We start from the raw sequence: 20,946 nt of genomic DNA, 5'->3' as shown, positions 1-20,946 counted from the left end.
CTGTGAATGTGCCTTCAGGCTTATGTACCTCCTTCCTGTAGGTAACAATGAGAAGAGGGCCTGTCCTGGGTGATGGGGGTCCTTAATATTGGACGCTGTCTTCTTGAGGCGCTGCTCCTTGAAGATATCTTGGAGGCTAGTACCCAAGATAGAGTTGACTAATTTTACAACTTTCTTGAGCTTCTTTCGATCCTGTACAGTAGCCACACCCTCCCCAGATGCAAATGATATGATGGCTTTTACTGCAAGATGACTTGAGTACGTCAGTAAAGAGTTTTTTCCACAAACATGTAGGACTTGGTGAGATTGCACCTTGTGTGTACCATGTTGGTTTCTTGAACTAAAGGAGGACATGCTTGCTATAGAGGCATTGAACCAGATTGGTTTCAGAGATGGTGGGTTGCAGTATGAGAAGGGACTGTGTAGCCCATATCCTCTGAAGTGAATAAAAGATCTCACTGAAACTTCTAAAGTTCTTTCAATATTAAATAGAGTGGAAACAGGGTTCAATGTCTCAAAATCTGGGCAAGCCATTTAACTCTGAAATAAGAAATATGTCTTCCTAATTCTTTGCACGAATCTGGCAGGAAACATGGCACAGATTAGCCATCTCTCCCATCCCAAACCCCGGTTTGTGTGGATGCTGTGTAATTTCCTACCCTGTTACAACTTGGTGCCAAGAAATAACAGACAACACACTGCATACGATTAAAGGAATTATAATTATAAATGTTACCTTAACTAAAGGGTTAGTAAAGAAAAGAAAGAAAAAAAAAACAAAAAAGGGCCCTTATAATTAAACAGTCAAACGTGCACAAATTGGAGCTCAACTCTTCCAAAAGTCATGTTCACTGATCCTCAGTAGACCTTGGCACCTTGCTCCATCGAATCACTGTCCCTGGTTCTCTCCTGTGTCTTCTCTCTTCATCTCCCGCCGAACAAAGACCCCAGCTCACACCAATACCAGGTACACACAAAAAAACCCGGCTCCCGGGATTGGGTGGCTCACAGTCCAAAGCACCCATTATCTCTAACCATATCCCAAACACTGCTTCTACAGAAAGACCATTACGTTAGCAGTGAAACCTTCCCCAGGGTGTTACATGCAGATTTTCTCTTGTTTGTGATTCCAGGAAGGCCAATGCACCAGATCAAAAAAAAAAGCTGCAGAGGATTGTAAGCTCTAAACTCAGCAAGCTTCATCATGGGCACTAACCTCCCCACCATTGACAACATCTTCCAAAGGTGGGTCCTCAAAAGGCAGCATCCATCATTAATGACCCCCACCTCCCAGGACATGTCCTCTCATTACTACCATAAGGGAGGAAATACAGGAGCCTGAAGACACACACATAACATTTTAAAAACAGTTCTTTCCCCTCTGCCATCAGGTTTCTTAAAGATTAATGAAGCCATGAACACTATCTCACTATTTTGCCCTCTTTTTGTACTAATTTTTAAAAATCTACTTCTTATTGTAACTTACAGTATATTTTATGTACTGTACTATAGTGCCGCCACAAAACAACAAATTTCATGCCGTAAGCTTGTGATAACAAACTTGATTCTGATGCACGGAAGCAACCTGGGAAAGAGGTGATAACTGGGAAAAAGGTAGTACACATTCAAAATACACGTGTGGCTTTGCAGCAGTCTGGCAGTGTCATGTTTCAAACTTCCACAGCAGAGCACTGAAGGTTATGTAAAGTGGGAGAATAGCCTGAATAATGCTGAGGCCTCTGAGGAAGCACACTTCTAAATGAGTGACCAACAGCTAATCGTAAGCAGAAAATATCACCCAATTTCAGCTGGTCATGTTGAAAACAAGTAATGAATGACAAATGATAGCACTCAATGTTCGATCCACCCACAACACATCTGTCATACAATACCACAAATTGCAATTGGAATTATTTGTTCAACTTTTAAGAACTGTACAATTCTCTCAGATAAACCAGATTTTTTGACAGTTACTGACAAAGAAAACCCAATTCAAACATACAATGGGTAACATTGCAGTTAGTGTAATGCTATACAGCAGTAGCGATCTGGGTTCAATTCCTGCTACTGTCTGTAGGGAGTTTGTATGTTCTCCCTGTGACTGTGTTTCCTCTGGCTGCTCCAGTTTCCTCCCACATTTCAAAAACACACTGGTGAGAAAGGGTTCATGAGCCGTGGGTATTAGGGCATATTCTGGAGTTAGGTTATATTAACTTCAGTAACCAATCTTTAGACCTGACTGAGGATTGTACATTAAATTTAAAATGCAGCCCTGGACAATGGTTTCCTGGAGCTTTGGATGCCAATTAACTGAAAACCAGACAATGATGATCAACATTTATTTTGTGTGCTTGGTGTGTGGATGCAAAGGAGGAGGTAGAAACATAGTAAACCTACAGCACAATACAGGCCCTTTGGCCCACAAGGCTGTGCCCAGCATGACCTTACCTTAGAAATTACCTAGGCTTACCCATAGCAATTCCATTTTTCTAAGCTCCATGTACCTATCTAGGAGTCTCTTAAAAGACCCTATCGTATCAGCCTCCACCACCGTTGCTGGCAGCCCATTCCACGCACTGACCACTCTCTGTGTAAAAAACTTACCCCTGACATCTACTCTGTACCTACTTCCAAGCACCTTAAAACTGTGTCCTCTCGTGCTAGCTATCTCAGCCTTGGGAAAAATTCTCTGACTATCCACACAATCAATGCTTCTCATCATCTTGTACACCTCTATCAGGTCACCTCTCATCCTCCATCGCTCCAAGGAGAAAAGGCCGAGTTCACTCAACCTATTCTCATAAGGCATGCTCCCCAATCCAGGCAATATCCTTGTAAATCTCCTCTGCACCCTTTCTAAGGTTACCACATCCTTTCTGCAGTGAGGCGACCAGACTGAGTACAGTACTCTAAGTGGGGTCTGACCAAGGTCCTATATAACTGTAATACTACCTCTCGGCTCTTAAACTCAATCCCACAGTTGATGAAGGCCAATGCACCATATGCCTTCTTAACCACAGAGTCAACCTGCACAGCAGCTTTGAGTGTCCTATGGACTCGGACCCCAAGATCCCTCTGATCTTCCACACTGCCAAGAGTCTTACCATTAATACCATATTCTGCCATCATATTTGACCTACCAAAATGAACCACCTCACACTTATTTGGGTTGAACTCCATCTGCCACTTCTCAGCCCAGTTTTGCATCCTATCAATGTCCCGCTGTAACCTCTGACAGCCCTCCACAGTATCCACAACACCCCTAACCTTTGTGTCATGAGCAAATTTACTAACTCATCCCTCCATTTCCTCATCCAGGTCATTTATAAAAATCACAAAGAGTAGGTGTCCCAGAACAGATCCCTAGGCACACCACTGGTCACCGACCTCCATGCAGAATATGACCCGTCTCCAACCACTCTTTGCCTTCTGTAGGCAAGCCAGTTCTAGATCCACAAAGCAATGTCCCCTTGGATCCCATGCCTCCTTTCTTTCTCAGTACGCCTTGCATGGGGTACCTTATCAAATGCCTCGCTGAAATCCATATACACAACATCTACTGCTCTATCTTCATCAATGTGTTTAGTCACATTCACAAAAAATTCAATCAGGCTCGTAAGGCATGACCTACCTTTGACAAAGCCATGCTGACTATTCCTAATCATATTATGCCTCTCCAAATGTTCATAAATCATGCCTCTCAGGATCTTCTCTATCAACTTACCAACCACTGAGGTAAGACTCACTGGTCTGTAATTTCCTGGGCTATCTCTTCTCCCTTTCTTGAATAAGGGAACAACATCTGCAACCCTCCAATCCTCTAGAACCTCACTGATGATGCAAAGATCATCACCAGAGGCTCAGCAATCTCCTCCCTCACCTCCCACAGTAGCGTGGGGTACATCTTGTCTGGCCCCGGTGACTTATCCAACTTGATGCTATCCAAAAGCTTCAGCATGTCCTCTTCCTTAATATCTACATGCTCAAGCTTTTCAGTCCAGTGTAAGTCATCCCTACAATTGCCAAGATCCGTCTTTGTAGTGAATACTGAAGCAAAGTATTCATAAAGTACCTCTGCTATCTCCTCTGGTTTCATACACACTTTTCCACTGTTGCACTTGATTGGTCTGATTCTCTCACGTCTTATCCTCTTGCTCTTCACCTACTTGTAGAATGCCTTGGGGTTTTCCTTAATCCTGTCCACCAAGGCCTTCTCATGGCTCCTTCTGGCTATTCTAATTTCATTCTTAAACTCCTTTCTGCTAGCCTTAAAATCTTCTAGATCTCTATCATTTCCTAGTTTTTTGAACCTTTCGCAAGCTCTTTTTTTCTTGACTAGATTTACAACAGACTTTGTACACAAAGGTTCCTGTACCTTACCATCCTTTCCCTGTATCATTGGAACATACCTATGCAGAACGCCATGCAAATATCTTCTGAACATTTGCCACATTTCTTCTGTATGTTTCCCTGAGAACATCTGTTTCCAATTTATGCTTCCAAGTTCCTGCCTGATAGCCTCATATTTCCCCTTACTCCAATTAAGCACTTTCCTAATTTGTCTGTTCCTATCCCTCTCCAATGCTATGGTAAAGGAGGTAGAATTGTGATCACTACCTCCAAAATGCTCTCCCACTGAGAGATCTGACACCTGACCAAGTTCATTTCCCAATACCAGATCAAGTACAGCCTATCCTCTTGTAGGCTTATCTACATATTGTGTTAAGAAACCTCCCTGAACACACCTAACAAACTCTGTCCCATCTAAAACCCCTCACTCTAGGGAGATGCCAATCAATGTTTGGGAAATTACAATCTCCCACCACAACAACCCTGTTATTATTACACCTTTCCAGAACCTGTCTCTCTATCTGCTCCTCGATATCCCTGTTATTATTGGTGGGGGTCTATAAAAACACCCTGTAGAGTTATTGACCCCTTCCTGTTCCTAACTTCTACCCACAGAGACTCCATAGACAATCCCTCCATGACTTCCTCCTTTTCTGCAGCCGTGACTCTATCTCTGATCAACAGTGCCACACCCCCACCTCTTTTGCCTCTCTCCCTGTCCTTTCTGAAACATCTAAAGCCTGGCACTCAAAGAAACCATTCCTGCCCCTGAGCCATCCGAGTCTCTGTAAGGGCCACAACATCATAGCTCCAAGTACTGATCCAGGTGTGAAAATTATATGTAATTCAAAGGAAGCACTATAGCTACATTGTAAGTATAGAATTATCCTTTGATCATTAGCATATAAAGTGTCATATAATATTGAGTCAAACAGGCCTCTGCCTCCAAAAGGGTCTCAATATGATGCCTGCTGCTTGTTTCTGTTGAATAAAACAATTCTATATCCTTTAGCTTCAGTGTCTCTCCTGTGACTTTGTTCATGATATAACAGTGGGCATACTATGTTGACCCCGGGAGCATGGTGACATGTGCGGGCTACTCCTGGAGTACATTTGGTCTGTGTTGGTCGTTGATGTGAATCGCTCATTTCACTGTATGCTTCAATGTACATGTGACAAATAAAGCAATATACAGATACAGAACTACAAGTTCCAGTTTTGTGGAGCACCTTAACATCATCAGGCTTATTTCTGTTATCTTGAGGAAATTTCAAGGAGAGCTCTTAAGAATATGGAACAATTTTGAATTAGCAATGTTATACCTACTTGGCAATTAAAATTGCAGCACTAAATAAGCCTTTTCATGTAATTTATTAACAAAAAACCTGGCTTTGTGCTCCCTAGTGGGAGCCTTGCTGTTCATCATTTTACTAGAATTAATGGTGAGTAAATAATTAACATCAATGCTTGAAAGTCTGCCAGGCACTTCCTGCAGATGAGGCTTCCCACTGGGAGCTCAAAGTTACAATTCAAACACTGTGGTCAAAATACTACAGCAGAATCTGGTTTTCCTTACATACGGCTTCTAAATAATCACATATATAGCTTTATAAAATGACTTTTTTATGTTACAAAATTAAAACAATTATTTTTCAGTCAACAATTACAACCAAAGCCCTTTCATCTCTTTTTTGTGCAGAGGTCTAACTAGTCCCTTTCCACGTACGCCTGACTCTCTGTTGGATATGCGGAAGACTCCTTGTTTCAGGCCTCCTCCCTCAGTTATTTTCCTGTTATATTGATAACTGCATTTATTGTCATACAGAGTTGTAGACTCTTGCAAGCTCAGTATATTCAAACTAATCCCATTTCCCAGCATTAGGTCTATATCTCTCTTAACTAAAGTTAAAGAGTTCTCAACCTTTTTTATACCATTGACCCTTGCCAGTAACTGAGGGGTACGTGAACTCCAGGTTGGGAACCTCTGCTCTAAACTCTTGTCATTCACAGACGTCTTAAATGTATTTAATGTACTTGCTTCAACCATTTCCTCTGGAAGCTGGCTCCATACATATTTATACAGGTTTAGATCATGAGGGAGAAATTTAGAAGAGATGTTCGACAAGCTTTTTATTACACAGAATAGGAGGTGCCTGTAATGTGCTGCCTGGAGAGATGGTGGAACCACTATTAGACACCTGAACAGATCGGGATTAGACTGACACAGCTCTTGAGCAGGCAGATACACTCTTTAAATTGATACATGCACCATGCTGCCAGAGATAACATGGACCAATCCACTCATTCCTTTGCTGAACTTCCAAGACTGAGAATAACTATTTCAGATTCAGCCTCTTTTCTCTCCCTAAATCTGTGGCCGCTCCACCTTCAGCATTGTTCTACTTCAAACGGTTACTATTTTATGATGTTCCAACTTCACTTTTAAAAGTAATTATTATGATGATCCCTGCTCTGCATTTTTCCAGCTGTGAAGAAGGTTCCTTAACCCAATCTGTTGACTTGCCCCACTGAAATGGTTTGACTGTTGAGTGCTTCCAGGATTCTTAATATTTGTAAACAGTTTGTTGCTCAATTTCATACAACTTCTCAATACTCATGTTTGATAAAAACAGGGGAGGTATACGCAATGAAACTAACCTTCAGTGGCATCTTGGCATATTCATTTAATATTGGTACATCAAACACCAGTCGACGCAGTAGGTGCTGCAGCATTGATGGACGGAGATAGCTGTAAAAGCAGGGAAAGAACAGTCAATATTAAGGTCACAGAGTCATAGTTTAAAGTAAATTTATTACCAAAGTACACATATGTTACCATACACTACTTTGAGATTCATTTTCTTGTAGGCATTTACAGGAAAAAAGAAATACAGCAGAATTTTATGAAGACATATACATAAAGGGCTACAAACAACCAATGTGCAAAAGAAGACAAATTATGCAAATAAAAATAATACCTAGAACATGATTTGTAAAGATTCTTGAAAGTGAGTCTGGATGTCATAGAACCATATGCTATATGGCCCTTTGGCCCAGTGACGAAGCTGACTAAAATGTCTTTTTGAACTAGTCTCACTAATGTTCTATACAGCTGTCACTCGTATCCCAACTCTTGTACTCAGTGCCCCATTCAATGAAGACAAGTGTGCCACATCATATTATATTGGTTCATTATTCTCACATGTAGTGTGATAGACTATACACTTTTATTTGGCGTGCCATCCTGACAAATCATGCCATACATAATTACTTCAAGATAATGAAAAGAAAAGAGAATGCAGAACAGTGTTGTAGTTACGGGGAATGTGTGGCACAGTTAGATAAATAATGTGTCAGGACAATGTTGAGGTGGATGTGCACTATAACTTCTGATGAAGGGGAAGAGAAGTATTACACTATAATCTTCCAGCCATCCAGTCTTTTTTTTTTATTAGTTTGCCCCACTACGAGAAGACTGGCTATCGAATGTCCTTGAATATCTGATAGAAACATAGAAAACCTACAGCACAATACAGGCCCTTTGGCCCACAAAGCTGTGCCGAACATGTCCTTACCTGAGAAATTACCTAGGGTTACCGATAGTCCTCTATTTTTCTGAGCTCCATATACCTGTCCAGGAGTCTCTTAAAAGACCCTATTGTATCTGCCTCCACTACAGTTGGCAGCAGCCCATTCCATGCACTCACCACTCTCTGCGTAACAAACTTACCCCAACATCCCCTCTGTACCTACTTCCAAGCACCTTAAAATTGTGCCCTCTCGTGCTAGCCATTTTAGCCCTGGGAAAAAGCATCTGACTATCCACACAATCAATGCCTCTCATCATCTTATACACCTCTATCAGGTCACCTCTCATCCTCCGTCGCTCCAAGGAAAAAAGGCAGAGTTCACTCAACCTATTCTCATAAGGCACACTCCCCAATCCAGGCAACATTCTTGTAAATCTCCCCAATCCAGGCAACATTCTTGTAAATCTCCCTAAGCTAGGCAACGTCCTCATAAATCTTGTTGAGGCAGCACCTCACCTTCCTTAGAAGTTTGCAAAGATTTGGCACAACACCTAAAACTTTGACAAACTTTTGATACTTTGTATAATGGAGAATATATTGATAGGCTGCATTACAGCCTAGTACGGGAACACCAATGCCCTTGAATGGAAAATCCTACAGGTAGTGGATGTGGCCCAGTCCATCATAGGTAAAGCCCTCCCCACCATTCAGCACATCTACATGAAGTGTTGTCACAGGAAAGCAGCATCCATCATCAGCGTCCCCCACCACTCAGATCATGCTCTCTTTTCATTGTTGTAATCAGGAAAAGGTACAGGAGTCTCAAGACTCTCACCACCAGGTTCAGGAACAGTTATTACTCCCCAACCAACAGGCTCTTGAACCAAAGGGGATAAACCAGTCAACTTCACTGAACTGTTCCCACAACCTATGGAAAACAAGAGAAAATCTGCAGATGCTGGAAATCTGAAGCAGCACACACAAAATGCTGGAGGAACTCAGCAGGCCAGGCAGCATCCATGGAAAAAAGCACAGTTGACGCTTCGGGCCCAGACTCTTCAGCAGGATAGGAGCAAAAAGAGTCAGAGTTAGAAGGTGTGGGGAGGGGAGGAAGAAACACAAGGTGGTAGGTGAAACTGGGAGGGGGGAGGGATGAAGTAAAGAGCTGGGAAGTTGATTGGTGAAAGAAATAAAGGCTGGAGAAGGGAGAATCTAATAGAACCCAATGGGGAAGGGTCATTACTGGAAGTTTGAGAAATTAATGTCCACGCCATCAGGTCGGAGGCTACCCAGACGGAGTGCAAGGCCTTGTTCCTCCAACCTGAGTGTGGCCTCATCGTGACAGTAGAGGAGGCCATGGATTGACATGTTGGAATGGGAATGGGAAGTGGAATTAAGATGGATGGTCACTGGGAGATCCCACTTTTGCTGGCGGACAAAGCATCGGTGCTCCGCGAAGCTGTCTCCCACTTAACGTCAGGGCTCACAGATACACAGGAGGCCACACAGGGAGCACTGATTACAGCAGGTCACCCCAAAAGACTCACAGGTGAAGTAATGCCTCACCTGGAAGGATTGTTTGAATGGTAGTGTGGGAGGAGCTGTAGGGGCAGGTATAGCACTCGTTCCAATTGCAAGGATAAGAGCCAGGAGGGAGGTCAGTGGGAGGGGTAAGTGAACAAGGGAGTAGCGTAGGGAGCGATTCCTGCAGAAAGCAGAAAGTTGGGGGGGGAGGGGAAGGGAAAGATGCGCTTGGTGGTGGGAACCCTTTGGAAGTTATGGAGAATTATGTGCTGGACGCGGAGGCTGCTGGGGTGGTAGGTGAGGACTAAAACAGCCCTTTCCCTGGTGGGGTGGCGGGAGGATGGGGTGAGGGCTGAAATGGAAGAGGTCGCGTTGATGGTGGAGGAAGGAAAGCCCCTTTCTTTGAAGGAGGAGGACACCTCCTTCGTTCTGGAATGAAAAGCCTCATCCTGAGAGCAGATGTAGTGGAGGTGGAGGAATTGAAAGATGGGCTTGGCATTTTTACAAGTAACAGAGGGGGAAGAGGTATCGTCCAGGTAGCTGCGAAGATCGGTAGGATTGTAATAGACATCAGAGGATAAGCTGTCTCCAAAGACAGAGACAGGGTGGAAGTTGGAGGCAAAGTTGATGAAGTTGATGAGCTCAGCATGGTTTCAGGAAGCAGCAGCAATGCAGTCGTCGATATAGCATAGGAAAAGTTGGGGAGTGACACCAGTGTAGGCTTGGAACATCGACTGTTCCAGGTAGCTGACAAAAAGGCAGGTTTCTCTGGGACCCATACAAGTACCTATGGCTGCACCTTTTGTTTGAAGGAAGTGGGAGGAGCCAAAGGAGAAATTATTTGGAGTGGTGGTGGAGGGGCACTGGTTGGGACTGGTGTCCAGAAAGAAATCGAGAGCTTTCAGCCTTCCTGGTGGAGAATAGAGGTCTATTGGGACTGGACATCCATGGTGAAAATGTTCGGGGCCAGGGAACTTGAAATCATTGAAAAGATCAAGAGCATATGAAGTGTCATGGATATAGGTAGGAAGGGACTGAACCAGTGGGGATAAAACTGAGTCAAGGTGTGCAGATATGAGTTCAGTGGGGAGGAACAAGCTGAAACAATGGGTCTACCTGGACAGACAGGTTTGTGGATCTTGAGTCGGAGGTAGAAATGGGAGATGCAAAGTGAGGGAACTATGAGGTTGATGGCAGTGGATGGGAGATCCTCAGAGCTAATAAGGTTGGTATTGGTTTGGGAGACAATGGCCTGGTGTTTCTTAGTGGGATCCTGTTTGAGGGGTAAATAAGAGAAGGTGTCTGACAGTTGTCGCTGGGCCTCAGCAAGGTAGAGGTCAGTCTGCCAGACTACGAAAGCACCTCCCTTATCTACAGGTTCGATGGTGAGGTTAGGAGTAGTGTTGAGAGAGTGGAGAGCAGTACATTCGTAAGGAGTGAAGTTGAAATTGGAGAGAGAGTTGGTGAAATCGAGACGGTTGATGTTTCGTCGGCAGTTGGAACTGAAAAGATCCAGAATAGGCTATGGATTCACTTTCAAGGACTCTTCATTTCATGTCCTTGATATTTATTGCTTATTTATTATTATTATTATTATTTTTTCTCTTTGGTATTTGTACAGTTCTTTGTCTTCCATGCACACTAGTTTTCTGCCCTGTTGCGTGCAATCTTCCAGAGATTCTATTATGGTTACTGGATTTACTGAGTATGCCTGCAAGAAAGTGAATCTCAGGATTGCATATGGAGACATATATGTATTTTGATAATAAATTTACTTTAAATTTGAACTTTAGAGCCCTCTGGAAGGCTGATTAAGGATATGATTAAGCTACAAATGATGCAGAAAAGATTCACAAATATGTTTCTGGCACTGGACAGCTTGAGGTATGAGATCAGATTAGATAGGCTGAGCCTGAGGGGGTAACCTTACACAGGTTCACAAGATCATGAGTAGCCTAGACAGGGTACAAGGTCACAGTCTTTTTTCTCAGGGTGGGTGAGTTTAAGACCAGAGGGCATATGTTTAAGGTGAGAGGGTGTGGTAAACCATGCATATAGGTTGTAACTGGGTTACCTGTCTGGACACACCCCTCTGCTGACTGCTCCTGTGGCTCCTCCCACAGACCCCTGAATAAAGGCGATTGTGTCACTGCTCCTCCCTCAGTCCAGGACAGATATTCAGCATGGACGTTGAGTCATTTACTGTTAATAAAAGCCTTTCAGTATTTACTCTACCTCCACTCTTATGGAGTAATTGGTAGTGCATCAGATGGTAATAGGTAAACAGGGATCTGAGAGGTAGGTTTTTCACACAGAGGGTAATAGATAGATATATCGAGTGGCCAGAGAAAGTGGTGGAGGTGATAGAATTATATCATTTAACAGATGTTTGGACAGGTTCAAGGATAGGAAAGGTTTCATAGAAACATAGAAAATAGGTGCAGGAGTAGGCCATTCAGCCCTTCGAGCTTGCACCACCATTTATTATGATCATGGCTCATCATCCTACTCAGAACCCCGCCCCAGCCTTCCCTCCATACCCCCTGATCCCCATAGCCACAAGGGCCATATCTAACTCCCTCTTAAATATAGCCAATGAACTGGCCTCAACTGCTTCCTGTGGCAGAGAATTCCACAGATTCACCACTCTCTGTGTGAAGAAGTTTTTCCTAATCTCGGTCCTAAAAGGCTTCCCCTTTATCCTCAAACTGTGACCACTCGTTCTGGACTTCCCCAACATCAGGAACAACCTTCCTGCATCTAGCCTGTCCAATCCCTTTAGGATTTTATACGTTTCAATCAGATCCCCCCTCAATCTTCTAAATTCCAACGAGTACAAGCCCAGTTCATCCAGTCTTTCTTCATATGAAAGTCCTGCCATCCCAGGAATCAATCTGGTGAACCTTCTTTGTACTCCCTCTATAGCAAGGATGTCTTTCCTCAGATTAGGGGACCAAAACTGCACACAATACTCCAGGTGTGGTCTCACCAAGGCCTTGTACAACTGCAGTAGTACCTCCCTGCTCCTGTACTCGAATCCTCTTGCTATAAATGCCAGCATACCATTCGCCTTTTTCACCGCCTGCTGTACCTGCATGCCCACTTTCAATGACTGGTGTATAATGACACCCAGGTCTCGTTGCACCTCCCCTTTTCCTAATCGGCCACCATTCAGATAATAATCTGTTTTCCTATTTTTGCCACCAAAGTGGATAACTTCACATTTATCCACACTAAATTGCATCTGCCATGAATTTGCCCACTCACCCAACCTATCCAAGTCACCCTGCATCCTCTTAGCATCCTCCTCACAGCTAACACTGCCACCCAGCTTCGTGTCATCCGCAAACTTGGAGATGCTGCATTTAATTCCCTCATCCAAGTCATTAATATATATTGTAAACAACTGGGGTCCCAGCACTGAGCCTTGCGGTACCCCACTAGTCACCGCCTGCCATTCTGAAAAGGTCCCGTTTATTCCCACGCTTTGCTTCCTGTCTGCTAACCAATTCTCCATCCACATCAATACCTTACCCTCAATACCGTGTGCTTTAAGTTTGCGCACTAATCTCCTGTGTGGGACCTTATCAAAAGCCTTTTGAAAATCCAAATATACCACATCCACTGGTTCTCCCCTATCACTCTACTAGTTACATCCTCAAAAAATTCTATGAGATTCGTCAGACATGATTTCCCTTTCACAAATCCATGCTGACTTTGTCCGATGATTTCACCGCTTTCCAAATGTGCTGTTATCACGTCTTTGATAACTGACTCCAGCAGTTTCCCCACCACCGACGTTAGGCTAACCGGTCTATAATTCCCCGGTTTCTCTCTCCCTCCTTTTTTAAAAAGTGGGGTTACATTAGCCACCCTCCAATCCTCAGGAACTAGTCCAGAATCCAACGAGTTTTGAAAAATTATCACTAATGCATCCACTATTTCTTGGGCTACTTCCTTAAGCACTCTAGGATGCAGACCATCTGGCCCTGGGGATTTATCTGCCTTCAATCCCTTCAATTTACCTAACACCACTTCCCTACTAACATGTATTTCGCTCAGTTCCTCCATCTCACTGGACCCTCTGTCCCCTACTATTTCTGGAAGATTATTTATGTCCTCCTTAGTGAAGTCAGAACCAAAGTAATTATTCAATTGGTCTGCCATGTCCTTGCTCCCCATAATCAATTCACCTGTTTCTGTCTGTAGGGGACCTACATTTGTCTTTAACAGTCTTTTCCTTTTTACATATCTATAAAAGCTTTTACAGTCAGTTTTTATGTTCCCTGCCAGTTTTCTCTCATAATCTTTTTTCCCCTTCCTAATTAAGCCCTTTGTCCTCCTCTGCTGAACTCTAAATTTCTCCCAGTCCTCAGGTGAGCCACTTTCTCTGCTAATTTGTATGCTTCTTCTTTGGAATTGATACTACCCCTAATTTCTCTTGTCAGCCACGGGTGCACTACCTTCCTTGATTTATTCTTTTGCCAAACTGGGATGAACAATTGTTGTAGTTCATCCATGCAACCTTTAAATGCTTGCCATTGCATATCCACCGTCAATCCTTTAAGTGTCATTTGCCAGTCTATCTTAGCTAATTCACGTCTCATACCTTCAAAGTTACCCCTCTTTAAGTTCAGAACCTTTGTTTCTGAATTAACTATGTCACTCTCCATCTTAATGAAGAATTCCACCATATTATGGTCACTCTTACCCAAGGGGCCTCTCACGACAAGATTGTTAATTAACCCTTCCTCATTGCTCAAAACCCAGTCCAGAATAGCCTGCTCTCTAGTTGGTTCCTTGACATGTTGGTTCAAAAAACCATCCCGCATACATTCCAAGAAATCCTCTTCCTTTTCGAGGAATACGGGCCAAATGCAGGCAAATGGGTGACTAGCTCAGTCAGGAAGGCACCTTGGTCAACACAGATGAGTTAAGCCAAAGGGACTCTTTCCAAACTTCATTTTACGAGTGTGGGTAAAAGAGAAATTATAGATAGTCAGTAGATTATGTTGCAATAGCAACTGGAAATGATAAGATCAAGAGAAGGTAAAAGGCCCAAAGGAGGAATCCAAGAGGGAGAGGAGTGTTGGGGTCTTCACTGATGTCATGTACTTTCTATTTGGTGTGTGTATGTTCTCCTTGTGATCACATGAGTTTCTACCTGGTGCTCTATTTCCACCCACATACCAGAGATGCAATGAAAGATTTATTGGCAATTATAAATTCTCCTTAGATAGAAAAATAATGAAAGGAAAGTTAATGGATGTTTGAGAGAGAATAAGTACCAGGACTACAAACAGCTAAGGACAGGGCAGAACAGTGGCATTATTTGTAGAGCCACTGTTTCACAGCGCCAGAGATCCAGTTTCAATCCAGACCTCAGATGTTGTCGTGTGGAAATTCCCTCTGATCATGTAATTCCCCCAGGAGGTCCAGTTCCTTCCCACTTCCCAAAGATGTGCTGGTTTGCATGTTAATTAGCCTCTATAAATTGCCTCTAGTTTGTAGGTGATTGGTCAAATCTTGTGGGAGCTGTTAAGAATGCAGGGAAAATTAAAAAAAAAGATTAATGCAGGATTAGTTTAAAGCAGGGGTTTCCAACTTTTTATTTGCCGTAGAACAATGCCATTAAGCAAGAGATCCATGGACCCTTGGTTTAAAGAGGTGGTTGATGGCCAGTATGGACTTGGTGGGCTGAAGAGCCTGTTTCTGGTTTGCATCTGTCTATGACTCTAAGGAGAGGGGGAATAATATCATCTTGCTTGGGGCCAACATAAATCCATTTGGTCAAATGGTTTCTTTCAGTGTTGGGATGGTTCAAGGCTTTCAAAGGAAGTGGTTGTAAGGGTAGTAGATGCTTTGGTTGTGATCTTGCAAAAATTCCCTGGATTCTTGGAGAAGTTCCAGAGGATCAGAAAACCACAAATGTAATGCTGCTACTCAAGAGAGATAGAAAACAAGAAATTATAGATAGTCAGCCTTGTATCAATCATTGAAAAAATAACAGGGATTCATAATTAAGAATATTAGGGAAATAAAAGGGCAAACAAGCAGCACCATACTTTAACACAAGGGAAGTCATGTTTGACAAACTTGTTTTGCTTCATTGAGAATGTAGCAAATGGTGTGGATAATGGAAAATAAAAAGATGTAGTGTACTTGGGAGTTTCTAAACACATTTAATAAGACGGCATATAAAAAGAACTGCACAAGAGTATACAGGGTTGGGGCAAGATATTAGTATGGATAGGTTTCAGAAAGCAGAAAATAAAAATTAGTTTTATTTGTCACATGTACTTTGAAATATCGAAACATACAGTGAAATGTGCTGTTTGAGACAAATCAAATCAGTGAAGATTTACTGGGGGCAGCCTGCAAGTGTCAAACTTCTGGCACCAACATAGCATGCCCACAGTTTAATAATCCTAATCGTCCATTTTTGGAATGTGTGTGGAAACCAGAGCACTCAGAGGAAACCTGCGGGTCACAGGAAAAACATACAAACAGCTATGGGAATCAAATTGTGGCACTGTAAAGCAATTACACTAAGTACTATGCTAAAGTAAATGGATCACTTTCAGATTGACTATCTATAACTACTGTGGTTCCACAGGGAGAATGAGGTAGGGATATGTGGATCTGCCAAGATCAAATGGCAGAACAGACACGATGGGCTGAATGGCCTGATTCTGATCCTACATCTTATGGTCAAGCATTACATCCGTGTTTTTATTCTAGTCTTCTCGAGATTAAGGTTAACATTGCATTTGCCTTCTTCACCGCTGACTCACCCTGCAAGTTAGCTTTTAGGGAGCCTTGCACAAAGACGCCAAGTCGCTTTGCAGCTCGGTGTTTTGAGCTTTGTCATCAAGGTTCATCAAGTTGGGCCTATACTCAGTAGAGTGTAGGAGAATGACAGCGCAAAGATATCGGTTCAAGGCCAGACTCATCTTAGTGCTGCTGAAAGCAGCCCAGGGAGGAACATCATAAATGTGTACATTGCAGAAACACAAGAGATTCTACAAACATTGCTTGTTAATCAAGTTAGTCAGTGCACTCTAGAATCTTTACAAACATAGCATTTCAACATAATTTCAATCATTAGATCAAGGGGTTTGATAGGATGGATGCTGAGAGGGTGGGGAAATCTAGCACAAGTAGAATAAAACTACGCCCATTTAGGGTAGAAGGCCTCAACATTAGTGATGAGGTTAGGCAGGAAGTGGAAGGCCAAAGATGCGGTGGAGATAGCCGAGTCACGTCTGAGGCACAGGGATCTGGCCAGGCAGGGCTGGGCAACTTCCCTTCAGCCCCACTTCAGCTGGGACCAGGGCAAGGGACAGATGCAAACTGGTCCAGGAAGAGGTGCGAGCAACTGTCGAGTGTGTGCGTACCACCAGGATGGTAGGAGTGGGCAGCAGGAAGCTTGAACAAGGTGGGGGGGGGGGGGGGGATCTCTTGGTCCACATCTGGCAGGCAGAACCCCGGAGCATTGAGTTCATGTGTACGACATCCTACCTAGTCCAGCAAACCTCTTTGCTTGGGGCAAAAATGGGACACCATGTCCTCTCTGGCAGAGGGAAGCCAGAATGCATCCTGAGCAGCTGCCCAAAAGCCTGCTGGTGCCATGACCAGGTGCTGAAGGCAGTGGCAAAAAGCACCTCTTTGGCCATTAACACCTCCGCTAACCCAGAAAGCCCACAGCCTTTGTCAAAGCCGGAGGCCACAGCACAGCACAGCATCAGTCCAGATCACCAACAAGCTTGCTTGCCACAGCGTCGGACTGACAACTGAAAGCTGCTCTTAGCAAGCAATTAAAGTTCTCTGACTTCATCGCATCATCATCCCTGAGACCTGACATGGTCATTCTGTCATAAACCTCAAAGCAGGTGCCATGGTAGAACTGACAAGTGCCCTGGGAAGACTGGATTGAGGAGGCGTTTGAGTGTAAGAAGTCCAAATACCAGGAGCTGGTAGAGTAGTACCAGAGACAACAGTGGAAGGCACCATGCAAGCCTATAGAGGCTTTGTTGGCAGCTTACTGTGCAGAACTCACTCTCTCCTTGGCATCATGGGGGCTGCACAGCAAAGAGCCATCAAGACCGTCATGGTGGCTGCTGAGCAAATCTCCAGATGGCTATAGACCAAGAGGTTTGACCCGTGGACCAATGCGGCTGGGACACAAGCCAGGGCCTGATCAACTCGGGAGGGGCCGACTGGGCGAGATTGTCTGATGTTGAAAGACCTAAAACACCTGATGACCCCAGGTTACTTCAGTGATGATGTGTCCCTGTGCATCCTAGGATGTATCTCAGCCTCAAGCTTGGGTATAATCTGCAGTTGGATTGCTGACTGTACCAAAACAAAAAAAAACTATCCTTGATTACTTTACAGCCACAAACTTACCTACAAAGTGCCATGAGACATTCTTCAATAACGTCCCTCTGTGCCTTAGTCAGTGAACGACCCCTGGACAATCGGTAAATGGTGTGGAGCATGGAATCAATCATTATAGCTCTATGTTCTGTCCCAGCAAACAATGGGGCACACTTGGTTATCAGAGGAAGAACAGCAGTGCAAAGATATCGGTTCAAAGCCAGAGCCATCTCAGTGGTACTGAAAGCGACCTAGGGAGGAACATCATTTATATTGCGTGTCAATCAAATTCAATAATGCACCCTGGAATATTAACAAACATAGCTTTTTAACACAACTTCATTCATTCAAATATCACTTAAAATTTAAACAGAGTCATGTGAAAATGATGGGCAGGAACAGATTCAGAAAGTCCTTGTAGCAATAGGCCACATGCAAATGTCTTGAATGCCATGGTAAACCCACTGCACCACACTATAAATTGGTAAATTGGTTATTCTTGTCATGTGTACTGAGATACAGTGATAAACTTTGTTTTCCATGTCACCCATCAGATCATTTTATTACAGAGAAAACATTAACCCACCTTGGACCAAAAATACCAGAAAGGTTGAAAAACCTCTCCATAACTGCTTGGGGAATACTTATTTCACTTTCTCTATCTCTTCGTTTTATCTTAAGTGTGTCTCTGGAACTATTGGAGCCCGTGACTTAAAGTTTGGAGATCGATTGAGTAATCTAGCTCTCTGCTGTCTCCATGCAAATTCTAGGTAGGGAGCATGAGCTCTAGCTGCCTCAAGGAGAAACAGCTCAGAGATGGGGCATGGGACCATATTCAACTCCATTTCTTGCCAATTAAAGTGTCAAGAAAGATTGAAACAACGAGGCGAATGCGGAGGAGAGCAAGTGCTCAAGAAGTCGCTCTCCTCAGAAGGCTGTTGTGTTTGAACAGTCATACTCCTCAGAAAGTTGCTGTGTTCGAGCCGTTGCTCTCTTCATTCTGCATACATATTTTGATAATAAATTAACTTCTGAAACTTTGAAACGAGAGCAGTTCAGTAGAATATATGCTCACTGTTAAGGTACTGAATGTCCGCATCAACTCGGAAATAGACCAGCTCTATTCTGAGTCAACACACACACACACACACACACGAATGATTGCCAAGTCTCTTGATGATTTGGAAGAGGGGACAGAGTGTAGCGTAGCAAAATTTGCTGAGGACACTAAACTCAGTGGAAAAGCAAATTTTACAGAGGATGTGGAGGGTCTGCAGAGGGATATAGATAGGTTAAGTGAGTGGGCCAAGGTCTGGCAGATGGAATACAACGTTGGCAAATGCAAGATCATCCACTTTGGAAGGAATAATAGAAGAGCAGATTATCATTTAAATGGTGAAAGATTGCAGCATGCTGTTGTGCAGAGGGACTTGGGAGTGCTTATACATGAATCACAGAAAGTTGGCTTGCAGGTACAACAGGTTATTAGGAAGGCAAACGGAATGTTGGCCTTCATTGATAGAGGGATTGAATTCAAGAGCAGGGAGGTCATAATGCAACTATACAGGGTACTGGTGAGGCCACACCTGGAGTACTGTGTGCAGTTCTGGTCTCCATACTTGAGGAAGGATATACTGGCTTTGGAGGCAGTGCTAAGGAGGTTCACCAGGTTGATTCCAGAGATGAAGGGGTTAACCTATGAGGAGAGATTGAGTCGCCTGGGACTATACTCTCTGGAATTCAGAAGAATAAGAGGGGATCTTATAGAAACATACAAAATTTTGAAAGGGATAGATAAGAACTAGAACTAGGGGACATTGCCTCAAGATTCAGGGGAGAAGATTTAGGATGGAGATGAGGAGAAACTGTTTTCCCCAGAGTGGTGAATCTGTGGAATTCTCTGCCCAGGAAAGCAGTTGAGGCTTCTTCACTAAATATATGTAAGACACAGTTAGATAGATTTTTACACAGTAGGGGAATTAAGGGTTATGGGGAAAAGGCAGGTAGATGGAGCTAAGTTTATGGACAGATCAGCTATGAACGGCGGGGCAGGCTCGATGGGCTGGGTGGCCTACTCCTGCTCCTATTTCTTATGTTCTTATGTATGTTCTCTTATCTCTACCTCATCGTGTACAGTTTAAACGTTCTTCCCAATCTCCCAAAATGAAATTATATTTTGATATGTGTGCAATACAGCCCTTTCATTACTTTATATACCTCCAACTGATTTCGGTTGATCTATATAAAAATAAACATTATTGTATAAAGCCTTACACACCTCACGGATAATTGTCATTTTACAGACTAATACAAAAATAAAATGCTGAAAATCCTGGAAATTAAAAAAAACACGAATGAAGCTGGCCAATCAGACAGCACCAACGGAGTGAGAAACAGTACTAATGTTTCAGGTTGACGAAAAACCTTTCAAACAACCTGAAATATTAATGCCACCACTCTGCCCAATCTGCTGAGTATTTCCAGCATTTAGCATCTACTTAGAATGTTTGTAAAATATTCTGGAAATATTGTTAAGGAAATGGGGAATAATGCTGAAGAACAAAATGCAATGATCCAGGAGCAAAATCAAAAGCCAGAGGGAAACTGACATTTACACAGCGCAAACAAGAATGGCATCATGGAATGTATTTGATGAAATTGATACAGAGCTCAAAGCACACTTTAATCGAGCACCATAATGAATAGTTTAAATTCAATACTCAATGCCAGAGGCGGCAAGTAGAGATTACTTTGTCAGTGTGAGACAAGTAAAACAGTGTCATTTCAGAATATCCTTGGATAGTGATGAAGGGAAGACTAATACGCACATGAAGTAACGAGTGAAAACAAGCCGTATTTTAACATGAACATCCTTAAATGGATAAAGCAATGAGAACTTCAGTTTTGCAAGACATGACAATGAAAAGTACAGATTTTCACTCAGCTCAAGGTGCAGGTGTGGGCTTATTGGGCAAAGCTACAGGGGCAGAAATGGTGACAATAGCCACGTCATCACTTCATGGATGTGGAATTAAGAGTGGTTTACAAGCCAAATTAGACAATTAAAAGTAATGTCCTATTATGTGCCTAGTCTGGAGAAGTGTTACGAACATAAGTGAAGTGCATCATTGCCCAAGGTGACAGGGGTAGTTGGATTACTGAT

The 20,946-nt window shown here is 43.1% G+C and overlaps 1 protein-coding gene across 5 annotated transcripts in view; it reads right to left on the bottom strand.

The window, feature by feature from the left end:
* LOC140203840 (ryanodine receptor 1-like) overlaps positions 1-20,946 on the bottom strand; it is a 575,532-nt gene that overhangs the window by 244,885 nt on the left and 309,701 nt on the right. For all 5 annotated transcript variants that reach the window (XM_072269965.1, XM_072269967.1, XM_072269966.1 and 2 more), the window contains exons 48-49: positions 17,814-18,034; positions 7,009-7,099 (exon numbers count right to left, since the gene is read on the bottom strand). In XM_072269965.1, coding sequence (XP_072126066.1) covers positions 7,009-7,099; positions 17,814-18,034 — 312 coding nt within the window. The remainder of the gene's footprint in view (positions 1-7,008; positions 7,100-17,813; positions 18,035-20,946) is intronic.

This window comes from Mobula birostris, chromosome 10 (assembly GCF_030028105.1).
Source record: "Mobula birostris isolate sMobBir1 chromosome 10, sMobBir1.hap1, whole genome shotgun sequence".
Taxonomy (NCBI): Eukaryota; Metazoa; Chordata; class Chondrichthyes; order Myliobatiformes; family Myliobatidae; genus Mobula; species Mobula birostris.
Note: the sequence above shows the minus strand (reverse complement) of the source record. Positions and strands in the feature narration are given on the sequence as shown.